At 39.4% G+C, this 26866-nt stretch overlaps 1 protein-coding gene across 3 annotated transcripts in view; it reads left to right on the forward strand.

Moving 5' to 3' along the window:
• Positions 1 to 26866, forward strand: part of LOC124304632 (semaphorin-1A-like) — a 134022-nt gene that overhangs the window by 101391 nt on the left and 5765 nt on the right. For all 3 annotated transcript variants that reach the window (XM_046763112.1, XM_046763111.1, XM_046763114.1), the window contains 9 exons: positions 3903 to 4073; positions 10565 to 10655; positions 15406 to 15510; positions 17041 to 17129; positions 17948 to 18089; positions 24131 to 24479; positions 24647 to 24729; positions 24831 to 24929; positions 25165 to 25449. In XM_046763112.1, coding sequence (XP_046619068.1) covers positions 3903 to 4073; positions 10565 to 10655; positions 15406 to 15510; positions 17041 to 17129; positions 17948 to 18089; positions 24131 to 24479; positions 24647 to 24729; positions 24831 to 24929; positions 25165 to 25449 — 1414 coding nt within the window. The remainder of the gene's footprint in view (positions 1 to 3902; positions 4074 to 10564; positions 10656 to 15405; positions 15511 to 17040; positions 17130 to 17947; positions 18090 to 24130; positions 24480 to 24646; positions 24730 to 24830; positions 24930 to 25164; positions 25450 to 26866) is intronic.

The raw sequence follows: 26866 nt of genomic DNA on the forward strand, positions 1-26866 counted from the left end.
CGAAATTTTCCTCTTGCACACGCCGCGGGCATTCCTGTCATGTAATTAAACGGGAGGCGAGAGGGTCAGGCGGAAAGGAGAGGAGAATATGCCAGGCGTGAAAGGGTAGATAGGTGGAAAAGACAGATGAAAATCTGACATGAGAGAGATGGGTAGGTAGGTGGGTAGGTAGGTAGGTAGGTAGGTAGGTTCAATCGGGCAGAAGGCATGATTACTCTGGCTCGCGGTAACGCGCAGCACTTAACGCACCACCCCCACCTCCACCCCCAACCACCAACCCCCATTCCCGTTTCTGCCGCACGCGTTCGAGGGGAACTTGAGTGGGTATCGACCACTTTCACGAGACACCCAAAGGGTGCCCCGTTTACTTCCTCTTTTCACCTTACAAGCGCGGTCTCTGCGTATAATTATTATTAACTCGGTATACTTGCGATATGTATATATTAATAAGTATACGAGAGCGCTAATGAATGAATGAAAAATTAAGACGGACGAAAAGAAGGGAAAATATTACGTCGAAGGTGCATTTATATTTTATTTTATATGGCTTTTTTTCTTTTTCACGTGGTAATTAATTGGCTCGCCGAAGAGAAGCTGTCTTGCTCGTAATTACCTCGTTGTAATCGATGGGGGGGGGGGAGGGCAAAAACAAAAAAAAAAAAAAAAAAATTTGAAATAAAACCGTTGATTACAGGTTAAATATGCTTAATTGTTGTCGGAGCGGATAATTGGGCTTTTGTTTTTTCACCTCTGCGTATGTTCGCGGGGAAGAAGAAATTTCATCGATTTTATCGAGTTGAAAAGATTTCTCGTTAAGAAACAATTATTTTTCACCTACCTCGATGTGAGTATCGTTCTCGACGAGTATTACCGATAAATTGGATGACGGAAAAGTTGAATGTCGAACGAAAGTTTGGTACTAAACGATTATTGACGGTAAATCTTGTTCTTCGCGACCTACCGCAAGAAAAAAAAAATCACATCCATTAATTTTTCAAGTATTAAAATTCTTCTTTCTTATATACAACGCGTTAAAGTTGATTATTAATTTCATCTCACGTACGCTTCGGTAAAAATTACATTCTCCGTTTCGTTATCAGTTTCATTTTTATCATCACCCTTGTTGGCGCGATAAGAATTGCATCCGTGGTGTTATCTCATATCCGTGACGCATCGATTGATCAAGTATTGCCCTATTTTTAATTGTTTTCAGTGTTTACGAAACCCTCGGTATGTGTATCCGAAAATAGAACAGAAATATCCTTTTGTTACCCTTCGGTCCAATTATTCAAATTTTAATATATACCAAGATGTCGTCCTGAAACAATCGCGTTCTCTACTGTAGCTTGTACCATACATACACACACACACATATATATGTATACATGTATATATGTATATGTGTACGTATAAGTGAGTTCCTAGGGTGAAAGGCGAGGTGGTAACACAGAGGCCTGTTATTATTGAATTAGATTCCCGTTCATCGAACTACCCCGAGAACGATCAATAATATACACAAGAAGGTATGTGGCAAGGGGCATGATTGCGGGCCTAAATAATCGTACGTATAAGTTTTTGCATCGCGTGCCTTTGACGGCTTCTTTATTGAACCTACAAAATGTTTCTCGCGAGTTTTTTATACGTATATACATATATATATATATATATAGGTATTTACGCACGTATGTATACCTAGAGTCGGCCGCTCGTGCAACGAATCACAGCTGGCTGATCGAGGAGGGTGCAGAATAGTTGTCGTAGGTACAAGAGGAGGGTTAAAAGGGAACGCTTAACGACATACGGACGAAACGGAACAGCGAATCAACCCCCAAATTAACCCTTTGACCCTAGCAGACCGGAATACGCGAGCGATACTATCGGCGATAATTTATCGCATAACGTTTCGCGGTGCGGCATTATTATGAACTTGTATGAAGAAATTGAGACAACAAAGTCGACGAATCGCGAGGCTTTTGACACAACTTGTTTTATGTTTAATCGATTCGTAACGGGAGGTGAATTTTTTATTTTTTTTTTTCTTTGTACACACTCATCGAAGGTTCGAACAACGCGTAGCTTTGATTTTGAAAATTAGGTTGGTACCGCGATAGAGGAATATAACATTGTGTTATTTAAACTCGCCCGAAAGTATTTCACAAACGAAAATGATAATAATAATGACGATAATAACGGAGGGGAACCGATCCGAATAAATATAAACAAATGAGAGTATAATTGAAATTTTTTTTTACCTCGACTCTCGCGCTTTTGATATACTTTATTACTTTTATTTTATCATGACAGAATCGGAAAGTTTCATGCGTATATATATATATATATATACACGCACAAATATGTCGTACGCATGCACTCAACATTTTTTTATAATAATTGTAATTAACAACGAGAGAAATATAGCGTGCCTACATTGAACGAATCTGATTGTGCTGAATTGAAAATTTTATGTGTAAATCAAATCGACCGACGGTAAAATTTAACGTAACTGTTAACGAATCGTCGCTTTGCTTTTTAAACTTTTTTTCTTTTTTTTTTATTTCAAACCCCAGTAAAGTTTCCGGGAGTTGATCGCGCGATATAATTTTTGCCAAGTCGAGAGGGTGGCAATTTTCAGATCAGTAGAAACAAAGTTTACGGCACAAGAGCTTTTCGCAACGTTTAACTCGATTGGTCTACATAAGTTTTAAGCCAGTTCAACACAGTTTTTAATCTCGGTCTTGGAAGAGTCTGGGAGAATTTAAGAAGATGTATTAAACTGACGACGTCGAGAAAAGTTGCGTGATAAATTTTGTCGAGATTCAATTCGAAGTAAATTGAAACAAGTGATCTGTTGAAACTGCTTTAAACTGGAAATATGAAGGACAGATTTTTTGATCCAGTGATTCGATAGAGTCGATTGTCCAATATCGAAGAATGTATTTCGTGTTCATTCCATCGGATGGATATCTACGATATCAACGTGAAAAAGTAATTCATTGATTAGTTTAATCGATCGAAAGTTATCACACATAACTAAAGTTTCGTGTTCAAACCGATCGAATTACAGGATCAGACGTATTTTACCAAAAACCAGAATTTCTTTTTCTCCATCTTCGAAGATAAAAATGAAAAGCAGCTAAAACGCCTTGGAAGAAGGATATCGGTAAGACCGTCAGTGATATCGCCGATATTATTCAATCCCGTTATGCCAGATAAACGACGGTGATAAATCGATTTATAGACGGATTACCTCCAGGCATATACATCGAGCAAACCTAAACCCACCTGGCTGTACCGTCGAGGAGGAGAAACGGCACCGGAAGCTCAAAACCGCGCAACCGAATCACGGGATGAATATTCACGACGATTTTGCTCGCGGTAAAACTTTCCTCTCTCTCTCTCTCTCTCTCTCTCCCTCTCTCTTTCTCGTGAAAGCTCTCTGTGGCAGCATCGCCCGGCAACAAGCCGGCGAGTAGGTACCTCTATATCCCCGCAGCGAGACCGTACGGTTATTCAAATCACGACAAAAAGTCGCTTTCCTACCTCTGTCCGCACGTATACCTAATATCCCGAATGTATACTGGGTGGTGAAAGATATCCGAGGAAAATGTACACCCAATCATCCACGACCCCGAAACTACGGGCGATTTGACCCCAGATTGTCCCAAAGAACGAACGTTCATCTCTCTCTCTCTTTCCTCGACGAGTGTGATTTTTCAACACCTCAGGCCTCGATCCATTCGTCGAAAAGTATCGTCAAAGGGTGTAGAAATCGGAAGCGGACTGATTTTTGTTGAAGGATAAGACGAGTGCGATAAAACTCAAAACGCACTATCTTTGAATTGCGAGTTTCTTTTTCCGTCAAACCCAATTTTCTTAATCACATATTTATCTTTCTGTTACAGAGAGTGCAGTGGCCCAGCAGTGACACGCATCGAGAGCTCTGCTGTCTGAAGGGGCGCAGCGAAGACGAGTGTCAAAATTATGTACGGGTATTCGGCAGGTACAGTCCGGACAAGTTCATCGCCTGCGGTACCAACGCCTACAACCCTCAGTGCATGCACTTCGGTTTTCAGGTGAGTCGAATTTCGAGACGGTATTACTTGAAAAAAGTCGAACAGTTTTTTTTAGCAGCTCCTTCGTTCGATGCCTGCGGCGTTGCCGACGTCGAGACGAATCCAACGAGCCCTCGTTGATCGATCTCCGACAAGCCGTTCCGGAGATATTTCACTTCGAAGTTCGCCATTAGCGAATTCACCGCGCGATTAGCGCGCCATTCGCGCGTCGCTCGCTCGACTCGCCGGACGTTGTCATTTTATTCTACGATATCTCAGAAACGACTGGTCCGAAATTGACGAACGAGGGCTCGTTGGATTCGGCTCAACGTCAGCTTGAACGTTAAATGTAAGACAAGTCACGTTTTGGTAGATGAAACGACGCGGTGTTTTTTTCTTCTCTCGACACCACTCGGTTTGAGTTCGAAGTATACAAACGCGAGAATTGTGCGACTTGCCGAAACTTATAACCGAGTTCGGAGAAGAAGCTAGGAAACATTTACTGGCTAAAGAGGCGGCGGAGTTAGTTAATACTTCTTTGAGAAATAAACAATCCGCGAGTTCCGGTGTTTAGTTTCCGACTACTTCTGCAGCTGCAACGGCATTCGTCGGAAGTCTGTCGAGGCCACGAAGAAAACTCGGTCCATGTATCGAAGTACGGCGAATTTCTTGCCCTCGATTCCGAGGATTCCAACGTTTCTGTACATTACCAATAACTTTTGTGGAAAAACGATGAAGAATAGTTTCTCAAGAGTTCTTTCTTTCGCCCGACGCCATATCCCGGCACCTATTCTTGCGTCGTGGTACGAAACTTGGAGAATTTTCTAACGCGATTCCGCTGACCCCGAGATTCAACCCCGCGCGGCGAATTTAGAGGGAAGTATCGAGCAAGCCTGCAGAAACTTTGAGAAAACACCGAAACGCAAACACATTTTCCGACCGCTTTGCAAACTTTTCCACCCCGGATGAAACCGAAGTCTAGTAAAAAAGGGGGGACGCTTGCAGATTCGCTGAAACAGCTGAACGCGTCACGTCTTCCAAATATTGGACACCCTTTGAATTCGCGCGGCAAATGCACACCGGGGACAGAGGCATTAGGTTATAGATGTGGGCAGGGAGATTGTGCCACGATTCTGTTGGCGCCACTCCAAACGCCGCTTGGGTTCGTTGGCAGGTATCTAAGATCTGAACCAGCTTGAGTTCGTTTCGTCTGTCCGACGTCTGGCTGCTGCTGCCACCCCGCAGCAGAGATGAGTTTGTATAGATTGCTCGCCCAGGTCACCGAGGGTACCGAGTTTTGTAGGTTAGGTTTACTCCTGCCATCGCAATCCTCGGCCATTTCACACGTCGTCTGAGAAAGCGTCCCGTGTAGGTCTGTATCAGGGTTGCCACACGTCTGAAAAACCTGGAAATGTCAGGGAATTTTTAATCCGGTCATGGAAAAATCCGGGAATGTCAGTTTTTTATCGTGGTAATTAGAGATGATTTTTTGAGGTAACAAGTTTAATATTTTTCGCAGAGAAAATATACCGACTTCTTTGTACATTATATTGTTCTTCAATTCGAATTGCATTTGAACCGAATATAGGGTTAACGAGCTTAACGATTTAAGTTTTAGTAACTTACCAGAACTGGGGAAAATTTCGTGGAAAACTGAGTCTTAGGTCATGGAAAACCTGGAAATGTCAGGGAATTTTTAATCCGGTCATGGAAAAATCTGGGAATGTCAGTTTTTTATCGTGGTGATTAGAGATGATTTTTTGAGGTAACGAGTTTACTTTTTTTTCGTCGAGGAAATAAGCCGAATTTTTTATACATTATATTGTTCTTCTATTCGAATTGCATTCAAACCTAGTATAGAGTTGATGAGCTGAACGATTCAAGTTTTAGTAATTTACCAGAACTGTGGAAAATGTTATGAAACTTTTTTTCTAAAAATTTTTGGTCACCTTGTATTTTGTAAATTCGAGGAAACGAATTTCGGAAAATTGTTGAATTCAATAAAGTTTAGCTCAAATTTCGTACCTCCCTCTTTTTTGTCGCCATGAAGGAAGCGAATCTCACTATCGAAGTATCTTGTCGACATGGACTGAAATTAATTAATTAATTTTTAACTTTAACGTTATCACATTTAGAACACTCGTATTTTCATAAAAATTCCTTCAAAGAAAACGTGCTCGGTATATGCTGTACTACTTTCGTGAGAGTGCATTGGACTAACAGTGTATTCAGAGTTCTCTATCGTGTCGCTGCTCTGTCAAGAGGAAAAAGACACATTTTAAAGGTTTCATAGACGTGGTCTGAAAAATGAATGAGAAAAAAAAAAGCTCACGGTATACGAACCAGAAAGCGAAGCTTTCTTCAACCACACGAGGTCGGCTGCTTTGACGATTTTACAAGAGGTTACTTTTATTTTCTTTTCCTTCAAGTGAAAATCGTAGCAATTTTCAGTTGAAAAACTAGGAAAAAATTCTCGTCAAATTGCCAAATATATTGTATAAAAAACCTAATGTAATGAAATTGCCTCAACTAGCCGCAAATATTGTCGATATTGATGCGGTAAAAAAAGAAAAAACTAAAAAACAAAAGAAAAAAAAGAAAACGAACAAAGTCTCGTAAAGCCGAAAAAGCTTTCGCATACAGCAGGACCGAAAGTTGGATTCATCGTTTAGCGTGAAGCTATTTTGAAATGTTTAAATACAAAATACTTTCAACATTCCCTAATTGTCGTGTAACGGATGAAATTTTTATTCAGTCGATAATACCGCGTAGACACCTGATGTATAAAAATCGAAGTATCGTTCGATCGTTTGTAATAGAGTTTTTCCTACAAGAAAGAAAACGTGTTCATTGGGGTGAAGAAAGAAAAGAAAAAAAAAATCGGGAAAACCAACTGTCTATAATAAAGACCTAAACAAGCGTCATAAAAATATCATCCCGGGGAAAAGAGGAGGAAGAAGAAGAAGAAGAAGAAGAAGAAGAAGAAGAAGAAGAAGTTGGCGGTGGCGGGGGGTATAAAAAGAGGTAAGAATGACCAGCGGTGAGGCTGAAACGTGCCGATATACGGTAGATGCCCTAAGAAAATTCGATTCCCGCGGGGGTGTCGTAGCCGGATGATCCGGGATGCGAGTGACTCGGCTTAAAGGGATGATCGCGTCACCGTGGGGGGAGGGGGGCGGACCTCTCTTCATCCCGATAAAGAACGGCGAGCGAAAAATAATCTGCGGTCTGAACCCGCGGGGCGAAAAAGGGGTGGCGGGGGAGGCTTCGCGACGCGGGGTGAACCACCCCTCAGGGTCCATTAGTCTGCCGGAGCTCCCGCGTCTCGGATGATTTAGGGAGCCGCTGGGACCGATAAGATTCGTGCCCGCCGTAACTCACCGTCGGCTTGCACGTTTCTACCTACGTTTTCCACCCCTCGCCAAACCCCCCCCCCCTCCCCTCCCCCGCAAGCTATCTCACCTCCTCTCTCTCTCCACGCGTGTGCACCTCAGCCGCGACGCGTTTCTTACCGGCGAATTTTAAACCTGCCGGGGTTGAGAGAAGGGAGGAATTTCGGGAGATAAAAGAGAATCAAAAAAAAAAAAGGAAAAAAAAAAAAATAAAAACGACACAAAAATGCAAAAACACCCTCACGCGTCGACCAGCCTGTTAAAGGTATAAATATTCCCACCACGCTTTCCGTCCTCGTGTTAAACCTTGCACTACGTCACGTCACGGATATATATATATATATATGTATATGTATATGTAGTTACAAGGGTAGCCACCTTAAACCTACCCTGTATGCGTATATTTACGAAGTGAGAACTACCCGAGAAACGTGAAGGAATTATGTATACGCGATGCTGCGTCGTGGTGCTTGTGATGAGAATGAGGTACAAGGTTTTTTAACAATAACAATATAATTATCTGAATTTATAAACAGCGAGTGTGAGGGATCGGTTGGATTTCATGTTTCAATTTGCAAGTAGAGAAGAAATAAAAAATTGATCTGCTACTGCGAAACGAGAGGAAAATTTTTGTAGACCGTATTCGATTGGATACTCCATTTGTTTTCGTTTGTAAGTAGACGGTATTTTTTGTCGGTTAATCAAGTAATCGGAATATTTATATCACGGAATTGAAATTTTGATCAGTATTTTTTCGGGTGGACTCTGATGTGTTCAGTTTTATTGTTTAGTCCGTTTCTTTTTTTCAAACTAGCGATATGGAATACATTATATAATCCCGAGTAACGATGTTTTTCGAATGCACTTTTGGTGTTGTCAAATAACTAATCTATCAGAATATCTAACGCGGCAATGCTGTTATTTAGTAAAATAGTCGCTGAAGGAAAGTTCTTCGAAAACAAGACGTTCGAACGCGTCTTCAACTAATCAGCCCAACTCCGAAACAGTAATCCGATTTTTATCCTTTTCTGTTTCTTTTTTTTTTACTAAATTTGTTTTATTTGCGATTTTAAAAAAAAAAAAAAAACAAATCTTTGGCCGTAAATTGAAAATCTAAAAAAATTCAGAATTCCGTTTCAGAGTTGGGACAATTGTATGAAATTTTTTTTAACCAAAAATCAGAAATGATGCGGTTCCAACGGTGGTCGCATTGGCGCGGAATGCCCCGTATATAAAAAGTCTCTCAAAGTCTTTCTGACGTATGTTCGGTTATAAGTCCAGAACCACTGAACCGATTTTGATTATTTTTTTTTTTTTTCTGTGGGTAGCTGCTACCACGTTTCGAGCTATATTTCGTTACAACAAGATCAACAGTTTCCAAGATATAACGATATTTGTAAGCCAAGTCGGAAGTCTGCCTAAACTCTTACACGCGTAAGTTAGGTTAGGTTATATTAGATTTTATGTTGGGTCGGTTATTATTAATCCTTATTGAAAAATATCGTCGTATATTTATATTACAATAAATATTTCACCAGGTCAGAGCAGCGACGAAACGAATCGTTACCGTAATTTGTAAAATCTAAGAAAACTACTCGAAAGTCGGAAGAGAAAAATTTCCGTACAAGTAAAAATCTAACAGACAACCAGGAAACTCGTACCCGACATGCACCGCGGTCGAGGCGAGGAAGCGAGATTGAAAAATGATCAAAGTTGCGAAAAGGCGTTGCGGGGTGGATTTTCCGCGTGCCGTGGGATGGCTGGAGGAGATTCCGCCGCAGCTCGACGAGGAAAAGCGGCGAGCGAGTTGTAGAAATGTTCTTATCTCGGTTGTACGTACAGGTCCCTACCTAGCCGAGCGACGGCGATTGTTTGCTGCTACCGGTTGAATTTATCGCGTATCTCAACCGTTTCGTCGCTGCTCTTGCGCAGCGCGCGCGTTGATGTTGAAACTTTTAAAGTTCCACATCCCCCGCTTGGCTCCGCTTTTCTCCCGTTGCACCGAGGCGACGAAGGCGGGCAAAGAAGCGCCGCCGAGCCGCTACTCTGCCCAACTTTTATAATTAAACGTAATTAGTTTGTGAAACTTCTAAGCCAAGATAACGGACAACACCGCTATGGAAGGCGAACGAACGCGTGCCGCAATTTAGCGATGAAAACGTGAACGCAAATATTTATATAACGAATTAACCTATACACGGGTGTGTACGCGGAATGCCCGCCGGGGCGGAACGAAAAATAAGACCTCGCAAGCACGAAGGAAGAAAAAGGAAAGAAAAAAATTCGAACACGTTGGGGAAAAATCACCCAACCACAATTCACACGCTTTACATTTAAATCGATATATCCGAACCCTTCGAGTCACCGCTATACATATAATAGAGCCGAAATCGTTTCTCCGAAAAAACCTTCACCTTCTTATATATATATATACGTATATACATACAATCATGTATTATATAGCTGATCGAGATTCGAATTTCCCGCCACGCGAAACAGCTACGAGATTTTGTGCGAGGCTTGCGATTCGATTTCAATGTAACTTTTAAGCGTTCCACTTTCGCTTTTTACGTCAGCTTGAAAAATCATGCAATCTTTATGACGAAGAAGAAAAAACTGAAAAACATCAGAACACGATGACAATTATACACCAGAGTTTACACGTAATTAGATAGAGCGTTTTAATCAAAGGAATGTCTTTACCTTCAATTATTGATATATCTACTTTGCTCCGTTCGAATTCGGTCGGAACAATTTCTGCCTTACACGTTAAGTAAACGAACAGTTTTTTTTTTTTTTTTTTCCTTCTTTATTCGAGACACATGATTCAGACGATGATCCCGACCGATTTATCCTTTACGATGATTGCATATGTAAATAGGCGGTGAAATGAAGCCGAGAAGGGATGGTATGAATTACCGGACGAATAAATAAATGAATAAATAAATAAATAAATAAATGAACGATATTCGTCTCGCGTGAACGAAAAGGAAAGGAGAGGGATCAGCGAGGGTTGCAGGGAACAATAAGGGGTGGGGGGGGTGAGCTAACGTGGCTGGGACCGAGTAAATTGGACAAATTTCGCTGATAACCTTTCTCTGTTTTATACCTTTGTTCCAGAACGGCGTTCACGTGCCCGAAAAAGACACCGTCGAGGGCCGAGGACTCTGCCCCTACGACCCGGAGCACAACAGCACGGCCGTATTTGCCGGTAAACGATATTTCTAACCGTATCTATCATGCGGGTGTGTTTTATATTCCTTTACTAACCGGCCGAATTAATATCGCTCGGCCGTTTCGGCACGCGATTTTAACATATATATGTGTGTGTGTGTATATATACACGTATAAGTACGCGTGTACACCTCGCACATGCAACGTGCGTTATAACTTTTCCATTTGGCTTTTCGTATCGTCGTCGTTCTTGTTTTTGTTGTTATTATTATTATTATTGCTACTATTATTGTTATTATCGTGTTGTAAACGCTTCGAGAATTCATTTTTTGACGGATGACTGTGAGAGAGAGAGAGAGAGAGAGAGGCTTAAAAAGGTGTGAATTAACAACCGTCGTACAAAAGACCTTAAATTATACATATACATACGTATGTATATTAGGGTTCACTGAGAGAAATTTTTAGTTCCGGTTACCGCCCGGTACTTAATTATTTTTACTTTTTACCACGATCGAAAAATATAGTTCTAGGTAGAAAATGGAAATTAGGTTTCTAGCTGTTGTACCGGAAAGTCTGGTATCCGTTGCTGTTCTTTCTCGTCACGATCACTGTTGCTGTATTTTCTTGGTAACCGTTGCGAAAATTTAATTCTCGGAAATTTTGTTTAACTAAAAAAGTAGAGTAAACCTCACAAACTGATTTCGCGTTGCAATAACCAAAAAAAGGATCGACAATAGCGTAACTGGCTTTTTCGTAATTCCAACAATATTCAAACAGTTTTTTTTCTGACGATACCTGTTTTACTGAATTTTTCCAGTTACCATGAGAAATCAAATTTTTCTCAGTGTGATTCGGAAGGAAAATAATTTGCAATTTTTCACCGTGGCATCGCCTAAAAAGTTTGTCCAGGTCGAAAGAAAGATTATGGTCGTTTGATTTTTCCACTTTTTTCTCAGTTTTTCTTTTTTTTTTTTTTTTTTTTTGGAACTTCAATTTGAATTTGTGAAGAAACACGCTGTAGCACTTTAATTCTTATTTCTTTCCTGACCATTATGTTCAATGCAAAAGATCACGATCCATAACACAACGATATATTAAACGGGATTCTTATTGTCATAAATGCAAAGAGTTCGTATTGAATCGTAACTATTTCATGAGATTGAATAGAATGATGAGAAGATCGTCGGATACGCTTCTCAAACATCGGCTGGAAATTTTATATTACAATTGTGGATCTTCTCAGCGACGTAAATTCGTATTACTTATTATTCACGATAATTTGTGAATTTGAAAAAATGTATATAACAAGTGAAAAATCAACTGAACGAGATCTTTCACATAACGTTGGACGCTCATATTTTGACAGAACCATTTTTTTTTTTCCCCTAAACAAACTTTTCAAAGGGTGTCGTGGTGGAAAATCGCAAACAATTTTTTTCCGAAACATCCTAATCTCCGTATATACGTATATATAAAAGGTTGGTTGGGAAAAAATGATTTGACGCGATTTTGTTGTTACACGGTAATAATGCAGCTCGACGTTGTGAGTGGGTTTTAATGTACCTTAACAGCGCGGATATATTTTCATAAATTTCTTTCCCTGTTCAACGATATTTTAATAATTCAAAAAAAAAAAAGCAAAAAAAAATAAATAAAAAATACCAAAGGAAAACAAGTTACTGATTCCACCAGTCGAAACTGTCGAATAGATGAGAAGAGGCAATCCAATTAACGACAAACCGTACAATACGTATATAATTATATTTTTTTGAACGAGAAAATTAGAGCGAAATTGTACGCATATACGGTTACAATTATACGGTTCGCGAGTAAAAAGGAACAATGAAAATTACACGCAGTAGGTGAGAAACCGCGCTAGATGGTTATTCTGTAATGGAAAAAAAAAAGAAAGAAAGAAAGAAAAAAAAAACCCCGGACGATTCGAATCCGTTTATGAAAATATAGAATAGACTTGATCCATAATTTATGAATTTTTACGATGCCTGTAATAAGGGGAGTAAAAAACACGTGAAAAAGATCGAGGACAACGATTCCTCGTAATTAAGTGAAATGAGGTTAAACCTGCCAAGCATGTAATACATATATATATATATATATATATATATATATATATATATAGTATATACGTATAAAATATAATATATAAAAGCAGCCGTGTATAAATTTTTCTTACACGCTGCTGCCGGTATGATACAAAACCGTATCTTCTTTCTCTTTGCCTCTGATTTTTATTTTTTTTTTTTTCTTCTTGTTTCTTTTTCCCGTCTTCCTTCCGTTATTTCTTTCTTTTCTTATTTTTTTTTTTCTCTCCTCCGCTTTACTTTCTTTTTTCTTCCGCCTGCAACGTTCCCGCAGAATTACGGAAGTCTCGAGCGGTTGAATGATAGTTTATCGCGAGGCAGAAACGCGCGCGCCACGAATCCTCAACTAAAGGATAGAAACGGCAGATTTACGACAAACGACGACGACGAAAAAGAAGAAGAAGAAGAAGAAGAAGAAGAAGAAAAAGAAGAAAAAACGGAAAGCAAGAAACTGGGGCTCTTCCTTCTCATACCAACAAGCTCCTTTCCGCAAGGATCTTCAGGACTCCTTCCTTACGCGCGCACACAATTTACTACAATTTTATACGTGTATAGGGCATTCCTCAACGACTCGTTAAATCCTTGCGAGGATAATATTTTTTCCAACTTGACCAAGGATTTTATCCTGCCCGGTTATTACGACCCTTGAAAGACTTTCAGAAACATTTTCTAATTTCACAATTCACTCGTATTGCTTGTTGTATTATGAATTTTTTAAATCCATCTAAAAAACATATGCAAATTAATCTTTACCGACCAAGTTACATGATTAACAGAGTCCGAGTGAAAAACAATTTCAGGCAAAACTTGGAGTGGAAGAACGTTGTTTACTACATATATATATATTTCGGACGACTTGAAAATTGTTTGGTGGAAAATTTGAAAAAAAAAAAAATCATAAGCGTGTCTTAGAACTGGAGGAACGAATGAATGAAAAGAGAAAAAAAAAAAAACCAGCGATTACGTTCTGGGAAGAAAGTCGCGGGAAATTTTTGATTCACTGCGTGATTTTCGGATTAACCTGGATTCACAAACCTAATTGTTACGTACAGATTCGAGAACATCGATGATCTACTCGTGTAGATTTTTCTCATTCAGCTTGGTCGTATCACTACGCGCGATTGAAATAATTATTCGCACACAAGAGTTTAATTTAAATACGAAATTTATAAACAATAAGATGTTCTTGTAATCGATTTTTCAGATTTGGTTTCACAATAACGTTGTTCGCTTATTTAGTTACGCTAAAATTTCTAGGGTCTGAATATAAGCGTTCGGTGATTTAGAACGATCCGTTCTTGATGGTCTGAAGTTTGACTTAATTCCGCGTTCTTTGGTGTTCAATTCAGTTTTGTATTTCCGCGGGTGTCCGACGATGATTCAACGTTGATCGATATAGATCCTGAACCTATGGTACAAGCGAGTGAGCTCTCTTATGGTAATTGCACGTCGGTAAGTTAGGGTGCAGATAGGGTACTTACCGACTGAGACGCGAATTAAAAATCAAATAATTGGACGAAAATTCGCAGGATTTCTTCGTCGGTTCTAGCGTTCGGCGAACATTGAAGGGAGCTTGACGCGTTCTCAACGAACGTCGGAATCACTCGAAGTCTTACCGTTTCAATTTCTATCATCCAAATTCACCGTTTCACTACTGGTTCATATCGACTATGTCATAGAATTTACTTTTTTCTTTTACTTTGATTCGCAAAAATTAATTCAGATGCTTTTCAGATGGTATTCAAACGTTCATAGAATAAAGACGAACGGTGGTAAAAAATTTGACAATTTCTTCGGATGGTTTTCGGGGTTCGAACTGACGTGAGAAAAATCCCTTGTTGAAACCAAAAAATGTCACGAACAACCTTTTACCGAGTCGGCGTGGAATGCCCCATATACATATATCTATGATTTGTGTACACATACGCATATGTATCATGGCACCGTGTATTATATCATACTTTTTGACATTATATACACGTTTTCTCCCTGATCGTGTACGAATTCCTTCCGAAACTCTGCAAAACTTCGTCGTCGTCGTCGTCGTCGTTGGTAAAAAGAAGGAGATCGTAAAAAACGGTGATATAAGTATTACGTGTAGAAGCGAAAGATGGAAGATGATCGAATTTACAAAGAGAGAATTCACATATTACCTTCAATTTTCACGATCCTTTTACTCCGTCAAACCTAAAACGCCGATCCACCGATTTTCTGATTCATTTTTTCAAGTTTTTTTTTTTTTCCTTCTCTCTCTCGAATTAACTATCAACTTTTTCCTTCCACTTTTTTACTGCACACTTCCAGCAACCGCACACATATATATATATATATGTATATATATGTATATACTACCTTTACAAAGGTGCACTCATATCACGATGTAATTACGTTATGTATATAATGTATATATATATATATATATATATATAGGTACCTATAATACATTACGTTGTTAAATGGGATTAAAACCGTCAGAGCTTTTCGCAAGATAGAGAGAGAGAGAGAGAGAGAGAAAGAGAGAGAGAGAGAGAGAAAAGCACAGCTATTTAATTACATTCGTAACACAGACGGGCACATTCGCGTATGCTTGGAAAGGTATAAAGTTAGTCGGTGAAGAAAAAAAAAATGTGCGCGTCGGATTCATAAGGGTTTAATCAACCCCGTGTTTTTTCACTCGTGTTTCAGGTGGGCAACTTTACGCTGCAACGGTGGCTGATTTCTCAGGTGGCGAACCTCTGATATACAGATTACCGATCCGGACCGAACGTTCGGACTTGAACCAGCTGAACGGTAAGTAATTTGTTTTATTACTCCTCCCCCTCTCGCCTGCAATTTGTCTCCGTCTTTCGTTATTTATTTTCATTTTTTTTTTCTTTTTTTTTTGTTTTTTTACTTTTTCTTCTCTAGTCTTCAACTATTCATCAACTTCGACATTGAATGATTGTCGAAAAAGGAACGTGACGTTTGAAACTGCGAAGTTACAGAGCGCCGAAATAATCTTGCGGTGTTTGAATAACGAGTACTTTGTTCGCGGGAAAAAAAAAAATATATATATATATATATATATATATTTGAAGCAGCAAAAGGATTGCGGGGGAATTTTTTGAATTTTTTTTTATTACTCACAATTTCAACACCGCCAAATTTAGGAAATGTAACCTCCGTTGATTTCAAAGCACATCATACATACCGTGAATGTAATTTGAGAATTAGTTCGATCCTGTCAAGTTCCACTTACTAATCGATTGTAATAAACTAATTCACTCTGAGACAGATGAGGGTGTGAGTATTATTATTATTGTTGTTATTATTATACAGTTGATAAAGTTGAAAATGCACGTTTGTCCGATTAAAAACAAATTCAGAAACGGTCAATTATATACGCTGAGGGAAATTTTTAGTTCCGGCTTAACACTCGGTCCTTGACTATTTTCATTTTTTTTTTTTTTACCACGATCGAAAAATGTAGTTCTAGGTAGAAAATGGAAATTAGTTTTCTACCTGTTATACCGGAAAGTCTGGTATCCGTTGCTATTCTTTCTCATCACGATCAGTGTTGCTATATTTTCTTGCAACCGTTGCGAAAATTTAATTCTCGTGCAAGAATAAATTGACGTTAAAGCCTTGTTTAACTTAAAAAAGTAGAGTAAACCTCAGAAACTGATTCTGCGTTGCAATAAACAAAAAAGGATCGACCATAGCGCAAAACGATTAGGCGTACCTCGTTTTTCGTAATTCCAACAATATTCGAACAGTTTTTTTTCTAACGATACCTGTTTTACTCAATTTTTCTAGTTACTGTGACAAATGAAATTTTTCTCAGTCTACTTTGCATGTCAAGGATCAAAGACGCGGTTGATTAGAAGCTGTTTCGTATAAGCTGACCATCGAATTAGTCGATACGGGATGTGATGTGAAATTTTGAACGAATATGCAAAAGTTTCTAGGTTCAGGGGTAATAATAATAATAATAATAATAACAACAATAATAATAATAATAATAATAACGAAGTGCAGTTGGCCAATTATCGCGGTTGAAAGCCGCTGTCGAAACGTCACTGAACAATTCTATGTCAATACTTTCCCTTGAAATAGTGCATTGGATCCGATTACCCTCGTATTGTTATCGTCCCTGCGACAACGTAGATCCTGCCGATCCTTTTTGCCTGAATTTACCCTTGAAAAAGGTTTATTATAACTTGAATAGAATTCCTTAGACTACTCGCATGTCGTTGATGTCTATTGTAAATAATTTAAACCGTTATTCGGTAAATTTACGACTCTATTACGGTCGCTATGTTCTAATGAAATTTATTCCAGGACCGAATTTCGTCAGCTCATTAGCCTACGACGACTACGTTTTCTTCTTCTATCGCGAAACCGCCGTCGAGTACATGAACTGCGGAAAGGTGAGTGCTACGTCTGACATGCAGAATTCACTAATTATCACCCTGCTTGATTACAATTGTAATTAACTCGTTTAGGTTTATCAATCCGACCATGATGAGCCAGTTTCATTGCTTCGTTATGATCGTTATTTTCACATCCTCGTTTTAGTTTACAAATTAACAATTTCCCGTTCGACAATTTTCTCGTTTCGTATCGATTTGTTGGGATTGTTAAAAAAAAAAAAAAAAAAAAAAAAAAAAAAAAATTAAACCTGTAATATTCCCGTCGATCATTTATGAACCAGGAAAATGAAAGGCTCGGTTTTCTTTCTGGTTTTTTTTTTTTTTCCTTCTCTTTCCTTTCATCTGTACTCTGCAGAGTCTGAAAATAATTATTGACGAAACGTCGATCTGTATTGCACAATGGAAAATCCGGCCACTTAATATTAGAATTCCTTTCAGAGTTTCTTTTTCCCCCGTGGCGGCTATAATAATTGTAAAATGAACTCGATATGTGTCGATGAATTAAAATTGAACGATTTTCATATAATTAAACCGGTCTATTCGGAGCAACGTTCTAATTCTTCGAATAATTGATGACGTGTTACAATCTTGTGCAAATCGCAATAAATTCAATGCTTTGTTGAATTATTTTTCGTCGAGGATGATTAAAAAAGAAACAAAAAAAAAATAAAAAAAACTTGCGACATATCGACGGAACTACCAAACCATTTTATAACCGCGGTCATTCTCTCTCCCTATTTTCACTGGGTTCGCGTGTGTTTTATTTTTCATTTTATTTTTTTTTTTTTCTCATTTTCTTGCCTTTTCGATTCCAGGCGGTGTATTCGCGAGTCGGCAGAGTCTGCAGACACGACAAAGGCGGTCCCCATGCTTTTAGCGACAGATGGACGAGCTTCCTAAAAGCGAGACTGAACTGCTCTGTCCCCGGCGACTATCCCTTCTACTTCAACGAGATACGTGAGTACATGATCCTTTCACATTAGTGTCGATGCATTCAAAATCATATATAATACCACGTAGGTGTAAATTGCATAAAATATGCACCGTGTTGTCGCCCTTAATAACGGGTCAAACAACATTTGGAAGCCTCAACATTAACTGTTTTTTTTTTTTTGTTTTTTTTTTAAGAATTTTTCATCGAATCGAAATGAAATTCGAATTGAAATCGTTCTTGCGCGAATTTCACACGTTTTTCTTTTTTTTTTTTTTTATCGTTCACCGATAAACCGATCGTATAAAAAAAATTTCATTCAAAATCGAACAAATAGTTTTTGAAAAATCATCAGCCGAGAGTTTGGAAATTATACAATGCAGTTTTGAAAAGAACGCGCGTTTAATGTCTATAACGAATGGAAACTTTCTTTTTGTGATAATATCGTTGTTGTTCTGAGCGTGCTTTTCGATTTCTCAAAATCATTTTCCGACCATCACAAAAGTCGACAGCACATCGCGTTAATTATGCATAATATCTAATTACGCGCGCGGTCGGATCGAGACTGTCGATCATTCTGCTAGCGGCATCTGCTCGAAAGAGAGACAGAGAGTGCAGGTGGTTTATTATAACATCGGAAAATCCCGTCTCCGAAAATCATCACGCAGTTTTATTATCCGTTTGTTAACTTCGTGAATTATTCAACGGTATGATTATACACCGTTTATTCAATCGTCGTAGATCCTCGAATTCATTCAACCGTTAATTTTACTGTAAAAATTCGTTCATTTTATTCGCTTACTTCTCTTATATATGCGTTAAAATTGATCCCGTTTTTTAATTAAACCAATATTTGGCATCTAATTTTGTTTCGGTGATCATATTCGTTGTCTCGTTTAATTTCGTGCCACGGAATTGTTTGATATTTAAAAAAAAGTCGCATGAAATTCTAAAATTATTTTTCAACAAGTTAGCGCCGATTCGGGGAATTTGATTTACGAAATCTGTGCTTACCAAAAACAAAAAAAACAAAAAAACATAATCAGGAACAAAAAAATTACCGTGCCAATTAAACGGTAACAACAGTTCAGAGTTGCTTTTGTACAAATTCGACGAAATTTTGTTTCGCGGCGGTAAGAATAATACACTATAAAAAAATATATACATGTTCTAGATCGTTGTATAAAATTATCACTACAAAGTTGGCAGAAATGTCAAAACCGCACCTTTTCAGCTATATTTTTGCTCGGAAGAATTGACTTCATTCGGTTTTACAACGCTACAGTTATACGTAAAGTTGAAGATTGAAAATTACGTGGACATTTTCTGTGGGACAAGAATAGGAAATTTGCAGACACAGACCGTCTCTCCTTTTGCATTATAAAAGTGCCGCCGGGATAATCAACCGACCCTAATTTAACGTCGAAGCAACCATTTGGCAAACGCAAATGACGGCGAGACGTCGTAAATTTTCGACAAAACTTTCAACGGTCAGTTGTCACCGTTGGGTCGGGAATAATTCCGAGCCCTTTACTTCCCGGTGTTTACCTACCCAGAACCCGACTCTCTAATCTTCCTTTTGAATAGCGCGGCACGTTCCCTGCCGGGTTTCGAATTTCGAATTTCGATCCATCCCCCCCCCCCCCCCCCCCCCCCCCCGCCCTTGAATCCCGTATCTTTCATAGGCCGCCTGTAAAATCATCTGAAATATTGTTTCGAAGTGTTCGTAATCAAATATGCCTGGAAAAACAAAGTGCTGTGTTTTAAATTGCTCCAACGTCACGTCTGTGCGTCATAGGTTACCAAAAATGAAAAAGATGTATTTCTTGTATGGAAACATCCAACTCAACACCCGAGATGTATAGCCAAATTAGCGACGAACATATTGTGTCTGAATCATCCATTTTATATTACCCTTCTTTTAGTTATGATTTTGTAAAACACGTGAAACATTATTCCGTACTATAAATTTGAATTTCCCGCTACCGATTATTAGCCTCTTTGAGCCTCTTTAGCTGACTGCAGGAAAACTTATCCCCACCTCGGAGCACCGCAGATACGCTTTTGTTTGTCTCTATTCTATGCGTATTTGTTTCTTCTTTTCCTTCTTCTTCTTCTCTTCGCCGTTTTAGTCCAGTTGGTAATTACAAAAAAAAAAGACAAGCTTAAATTGAAGTTCATAAATAGCACAGTTTTCATTCTCTACTCGTTGCGGGGAGGTTATGTTTAGTCTAAATCCAGAATTTCGAAAACTTTCCGCGGTAGCTTCGGCCGCCATCTTGGATTTTCTCGTTCAAGTCGAAAAATATTGATCGTAGATAAAGAATTGTCATGATCCAAGTCGTAGAGTAGTTTCGACCAGTACAGTAGTAAATCAGAAGATGATAATAGGCGAGTTATTTAACAGAAATAAATTCCCCCGTAAATTGAAGATGGTGGGCGAAATGCTATCGCAGAAACTGATCAAAATTCTGTATTTAGACCGGTAATCAACCTCGTCAACGATTGAAAAAAGATAATTGTGATATAGAAAAATTTTAATGTCAAATGGACATTTTAAATGCATTATTTCGGTATACCTGCACTCTTATTCAATACGCGTCTCGTGTGGTCCGCGTTGATCGACCGAGCGAAAGGATCTAACTCATTTCCATTGTTCCCGATATTTACCGCCGTTAAACCGGCCGCGAATTCCATCTAGGGATGTTAAAAGAGCCACGGACCTCCGGGAAAGAGGGAATCGAGAACCGAGGGATGCGATTGAGCGGAAATAAATCTTTCGAATGATGTATAGTTCGCCGATTGTCCCGTATTGCCGGAATTTAGGACCGAAACCGGATTCTTGACTCCCCATATTCACCCGTTCCATTTTCAGTGTTAAGGAAATTTGATAATATCCCTTCTAATAACCGCCGTTCCTCTAGTTCGTCACGAAATTGATCGAGTGAAAAAAGAAATAATGATTAATCCGATTCGAACACGTTTAAATATGTATCGAATCGCGTCAAGTTTTACGAACTTGATACGATCAAAGAGAACTGACTGAAGTCTAGAATAATATACGAGCATTAATTTCGTAGAAACATTTTTCTCAATCAATATTCCGCAATTCGAAATTGTGGAGTAAGCCTTAAAGTCGTCACGGTGGGTAAGTAAAAGAGTGAAGGGGGAAATTGAAAATCGTGACTAGAATGAGGAGAAATTGATTTTGCAAATTGAGTCGAGAGAAGAAGAAGAAAAAAGAGGACATCATGTTTCGGTGCGGGCAGCGAGTATTCAAAGTGATTGAACCTGGGAGAAAAAGCACGTTGGCACTCTCTAATTCGGGCTGATGAAAATAGCTGGCCGAAAAGTCGATTGAAAAATGCGACTACTCGATGGCTGATAGAAATTATTCGAGGCTTTCGTTGCTTTCGTTGCGAGTCTGGACGACTCTTGTTTGCCGTCAAAAATGGATGCTGTAATATCGTGTAAACACCGGGTGTGCCCTGTTCTTCGTCATCGTGGGATGTAAACTTTGGCTCGTGGCGAACGGCGGACTTAGCCAACTTCACAAATAAGACCGCTGCTCTCCGGCTTTCAGCTCCGGAGCAAGCAAGCAAAGACGTCTGGGGCTTGCAAGCTCACCGTTATACGCCAAGCTCACCCGCTTGGAATATCCGCTTTATGTCCATGCAGTAGGTAAAATACTCGACACACGAGGGTGAAAAGACTTTGCGAAAATCCTTGCGTATGGATGCACCCGACTTTAAAAAAAAAAAAAAAAAAGAAGAAAGGAAGAAATTGGTTTATCCAGCCAGGCGAATCGCGCAGGATAAATACACGCGCTGAATGTCATTTTTCTGTACCAGCTGCGGGAGAAAAAGATTCTTCAAATTTTAATACCACGAAACAAAAGTATTCTTGGCTGTTTTTTAATGGTTGGGAAAACCGATTGGTTACAGTAGTTGGAAAATTTTGTCACTCGCTTTTTAGTTAGTCGCTCTCCACGTTTTCCGTGCAATCAGCCGTGAAAAGCTTCGCTTTGACAAATGAATACTGAAAATATCCATTTTTGAATCTAACACTGTTAGAAATGCCGAAAACATTCTCTAGAAGTTCATACCATTTTGGTATTGATTTTAAGACCACTAGTGTCAAGAATCAACCGATTCACACCGATGACGTTCAATTTTGCACTAATCGGTGTGGACTTTTATTGCCAGTATGAATTTTCCGACAGTGTAAGTAAGGGAAAGCATTTGTCACAAGAAGTGAAGATATTTGAGAATCCTTCGTCGATTCGCTTCGTCAAATCGATCGATTACATGCAAGAATTCATCTCCCTGAGATTGATCTCAATATTGAAATGATCATCCTTTGAGAATGCAATTATTATCGCAAGGATGAACACATCGTGTCTCGTGTCAAAAAGAGACCATCACGAAGGTTTGATCAATCGATGAAAGTGGACAGATAGAAAGATCGTATACGTATGTACTATACGTATGTTGACGTTGGAAAGGGAATGTAGGAAGAGGAGTAATCAGAGGGATGGACGATCGAGAAGAGAAGAGAAAAGAAGAGACGCGGAGAATCGCGTCGCCTAGACGACAGTTGCAACATAGCGTGATTTGGCAACGGCCCATACGCCACCGTTTTGTCTACCCTCAGTCCTGGCTCTTGGCCAAATCCGTAGAATTATATAGGTTTGGTACACGTACGTCGGCCTCGGGAATATCCCGCCACACTGCTGCAGGGTACATTTAACGACGTTACCTGCCCACCTGCCAACACATCACCGACCATCCGCGTCCAGCTGTGCCATAGAATATAATTCTTCGGTCCGGGATCACCGTCCCTTGTTTATTTATAGTTTTATTGTTATCCACGATTCTTCTTTTTCCCACTTTATTGTACGTTCACAGAGACGCAATTTGGAAGTGCTGATTAAGGTGGCTCCGACACTCAGTGCCTATTTGCGTGGGGCCTTAAGCAAGGCCCAAAATTTTTTCAGTAATATACACGCTTGTCGTCCTACACTGGCATAATTCGATGCAACAATTACTCCATGTATGTGGATAAATAAAAAACGGAGGATAGGAATGATTTCACGTTACGGTACCACATACGGAATAACGGCAACGTCGCGATTGTTCGTCTCAATCCCACCGCTGGTTTGTTCGTCGCACTCATTGATGATCATGACGCTAGCCTGACCCTGTGGTTCGCATTGTTCTCAAGCATGCGCTCTGGCGTTATAAACATACCACGTGATATCTGCGACGTTGCCGGTTCCCGAGGCAGTTACCAAATCCTTCTCAACTACCAATTTTTCGACACTTCGACAACGAATATCTTTTTATCGAAGTCGTTGACTCTGCACTTTATTGTTGTATTTGCAATCATCGTGATCTAATTAACGTTATTCTGGTTTTTCGTCAACATCTGTTCGGTAAATGCAGAGATATTACTCGCCCCGTGTCCCGCAGGGGTGATTCTCCCCTATGCCTTGTGTTAAAAATCCGATTTTCAACTATTTCTATCTCTCTTATCTGGTCTGAAATTTCGCACGGATAAGAATGAGTCATTTATCTATGATGTGCTAAAAAATTGTTTTTCTCTGTTCACGACCCGTGTTCGTGTTCGAGCCACCTGAACTCGTACCGCGTTTGGTGATTATTTTCCGTTGATGGCATCGTTGTTCTTCAAAGATGATGCTAATGGGTTGGCTAGTCAAAGTTTTCTGGAACTCATTTTGATCATCAGCAATTGAATGTAAACCATTTCGATACGATAAAGATTATTTTCGACTAGCAAAACGAGCCTCGGAAAGCTTGTATATCGGATCACGAGTACAAAGCTTCTGTACGTTTCCTGAAATTTGTCCGACCAATTAATGATTCATCGCAAAGATGACGAACCGTTCTTCTGAAAAATGACGTGTACTATAGAAAGTTTTCGACAATGCAATTTCGCAAAGAGCTTGAACAAAGTTATTCCGAAAACGGCAAAATTGTTCGCAAAATACAAGAACGCAATTTTTTGATGCGTCGTTTCTTCGTTTGAATGTTCCATTTTATTTCAGAATCTACGAGCGACGTGACGGAGGGTATTTATGCCGGGGAACAAACTCAATTGATCTACGGTGTGTTTACAACCCCCGTGAATTCGATCGGTGGATCAGCAGTCTGCGCGTTCACAATGCGAAGTGTCTTAGAGGTCTTCCAGGGGGCCTTCAAGGAACAGGAAACCATCAACAGCAACTGGCTTCGCGTTGTTCCAGAAAAGGTACCCGAGCCCAGGCCTGGAGCCTGCGTAAACGACTCGAGAACCCTGCCTGACGTCACCGTCAACTTCGTCAAGGCCCATCCCCTAATGGACGAGGCGGTTCAACCCTTCTTCTCGCTTCCGGTTATCACTAAAGTTAGCTTCAAGTGAGTTGAAATCTCTGTATTATAATCGCAGGATCATCCACATTTCATAACTCTTTTTTGTTTTTACTTTCTGCGCAGACCCAATTATCTCTCCCTCGTTTCTTTTCGTATGAAATGTCTTTAAAGAAAGACAGATAAACACTTTAAGCATCTTGATATCTTTTCAGCTATAGGTTTACCAAAATCGCCGTCGATCCTCAGGTCAAGGCGCTCGACGGCAAGGCTTACGATATTCTCTACATAGGGACAGGTAACTTTTGAGAAATAGATAAACTCCCATTTTCAGGACACACTAAACCATCAAACACCATTCAAGTAAACTAAACATCTTTCAACTTGTATCTCTTTCAGACGAAGGCAGAGTCCTCAAAGCGTTGAACACTCAGGCTGTAAACACCCGTGAAAAAGTCGCCCAAGTCATCGTCAGTGACGTCCAAGTCCTGAAATACGGTATTTACTAACCGTCATTGACGAATTCATCTTACCGGACATTGTTGAACTCGCGATTTTCTTTTTTTTTTTTTGTTTTACCCTGCATCTGAGAGATGATTTTCGTAGCTGATACCTTCTTGTAACCATTGCGATAAATTGACGTCAAGGATTTGGTTAAATTGATAATGAAACGGTACTACTAGTAGTAATCGCAAACCATAGTAACGATCATCTTTCGATTCCCGTACAACAGGCCAGCCGGTGAAGGACTTGCAGATCGTCCACCTGGCAGGTGAGGCGAGTAAACTGGTTGTAATCGCTGACTCGGAGATCCGAGCTATTCCGCTTCACTACTGCGATAACTCGGCAGCAAATTCTTGCGCTTCCTGCGTTGGTCTTCAGGATCCCCATTGCGCCTGGGACGCGATGACGAAGCGCTGCGTTGCCGTGCCGAACAAACTGCACGACAACGACGCGGCGAAGACATCCTTCCAGGATATCGCCACCGGAAAGCACAAAGGGTGCGGATACGATCAGGGTACGAATTTTTCGCAACGTGTGAAATACGCCTTCGCTGTTGTCTTTTTGTAATTTTTTTTTACTGGGTGACCTAGTGGTGGTGGTGGTACAATTGAGGAGGAGATGTAAAAAAGTAGCATTCAAAAAACAACAACAAAAAAAAAGAATGTTTTACATAATGCAAAATATGTGTTATCCCTTTTTTCACATTCGGGTTCGTAACGTAAAGTGACCGTTTCAGCGATGCTGAAGAGTTGGTCGCGACTGCGCATGCGCGTCGTACAATAAAGAGCGTTTTCAAGTCCTACGAGTTGAAAATCGTCTTTTCTGTACTCCGCGCATGCGCAGTCGCAAAAAAATCTGACAATACGCGACCCTAACCTCAATTTCGTGCTTTGCGAAAAAACGCATAACATACTCTTGTTGCACAGAGAAGAGTGTGCAACAAAATAGCAACGGTCATTTCGCCTCGCGTATTTGCTATATTCTTGTTCGACTTCATCTGCAACTCATATTGCAAACTTACGGTCAGCCCAAAAAAACCGACTTTGCTTCCTTGTTACGCAATGTGCTATTGTTCACAAAACATTGGCCTTGCACGTACATACTTGTCGAAGGAAATTTTTTATTGGAAAAAATTAAACTTACAGCCTTTTTTAATTCTCGTCCTCAATTATCACTGATTATTATTTTACATAGTCTTACACCTTCGCATATCTATACATTTCTTAATTCTTTTTTTTTTTTTTTCACGTCATTCGGAATGGTCAATCTTATTTTATATCTTTGTTTCTTTGAATGATAGTTTTGCTGGTTGTTTTATCTTGGTTTTTTTTTTTTCGTAGTCGAGGATCATATTACTGATCGGTATAATCGAATTCACGTTTGTTGAATCGAATAATTTACAGACCTAGGCAAAACTTGCCCGCTACGCGTGTGTAATATTCATGTTTATCCGATTGCTGCAAGATTCGTTGCATCAAGTATTCAGGCTCATAATTTGTTTTTCTTACTTATTGTTTCATCGCTTTCTTCGCAATGCCTTGTTCGTCATTAACAATGCTTTGAAACATATTCATATTTTATTTTAAATCTATGTTCTCTGCCACATCGCCTTAATTTTCCATCAATTTCTAATCCTCGTTACTTCACCGTCGTTATCATTATTAGTTACATCTTTACACTATAAATTACAGATATTACAAAAACCTGTTTTCGACTCTTACTTTTTCCTTCTTCTCGTACAATTTCTTTTCCTTTTTCCCACCGTTTGCGTGAGTTTTATAAATAGTAACGCTGAGCATGCTAGGTAATGATCATTGTAAATTGTTACAAACTAAACTGTTATCAATTTATTAATCCGATAGTCAATCAATATTATTTACTTATAAAATGGTGAATACATGAAATAGACCTTCGGAATGGAATTGAGTAAA

The sequence above is a fragment of the Neodiprion virginianus genome, chromosome 5, assembly GCF_021901495.1.
Source record: "Neodiprion virginianus isolate iyNeoVirg1 chromosome 5, iyNeoVirg1.1, whole genome shotgun sequence".
Taxonomy (NCBI): Eukaryota; Metazoa; Arthropoda; class Insecta; order Hymenoptera; family Diprionidae; genus Neodiprion; species Neodiprion virginianus.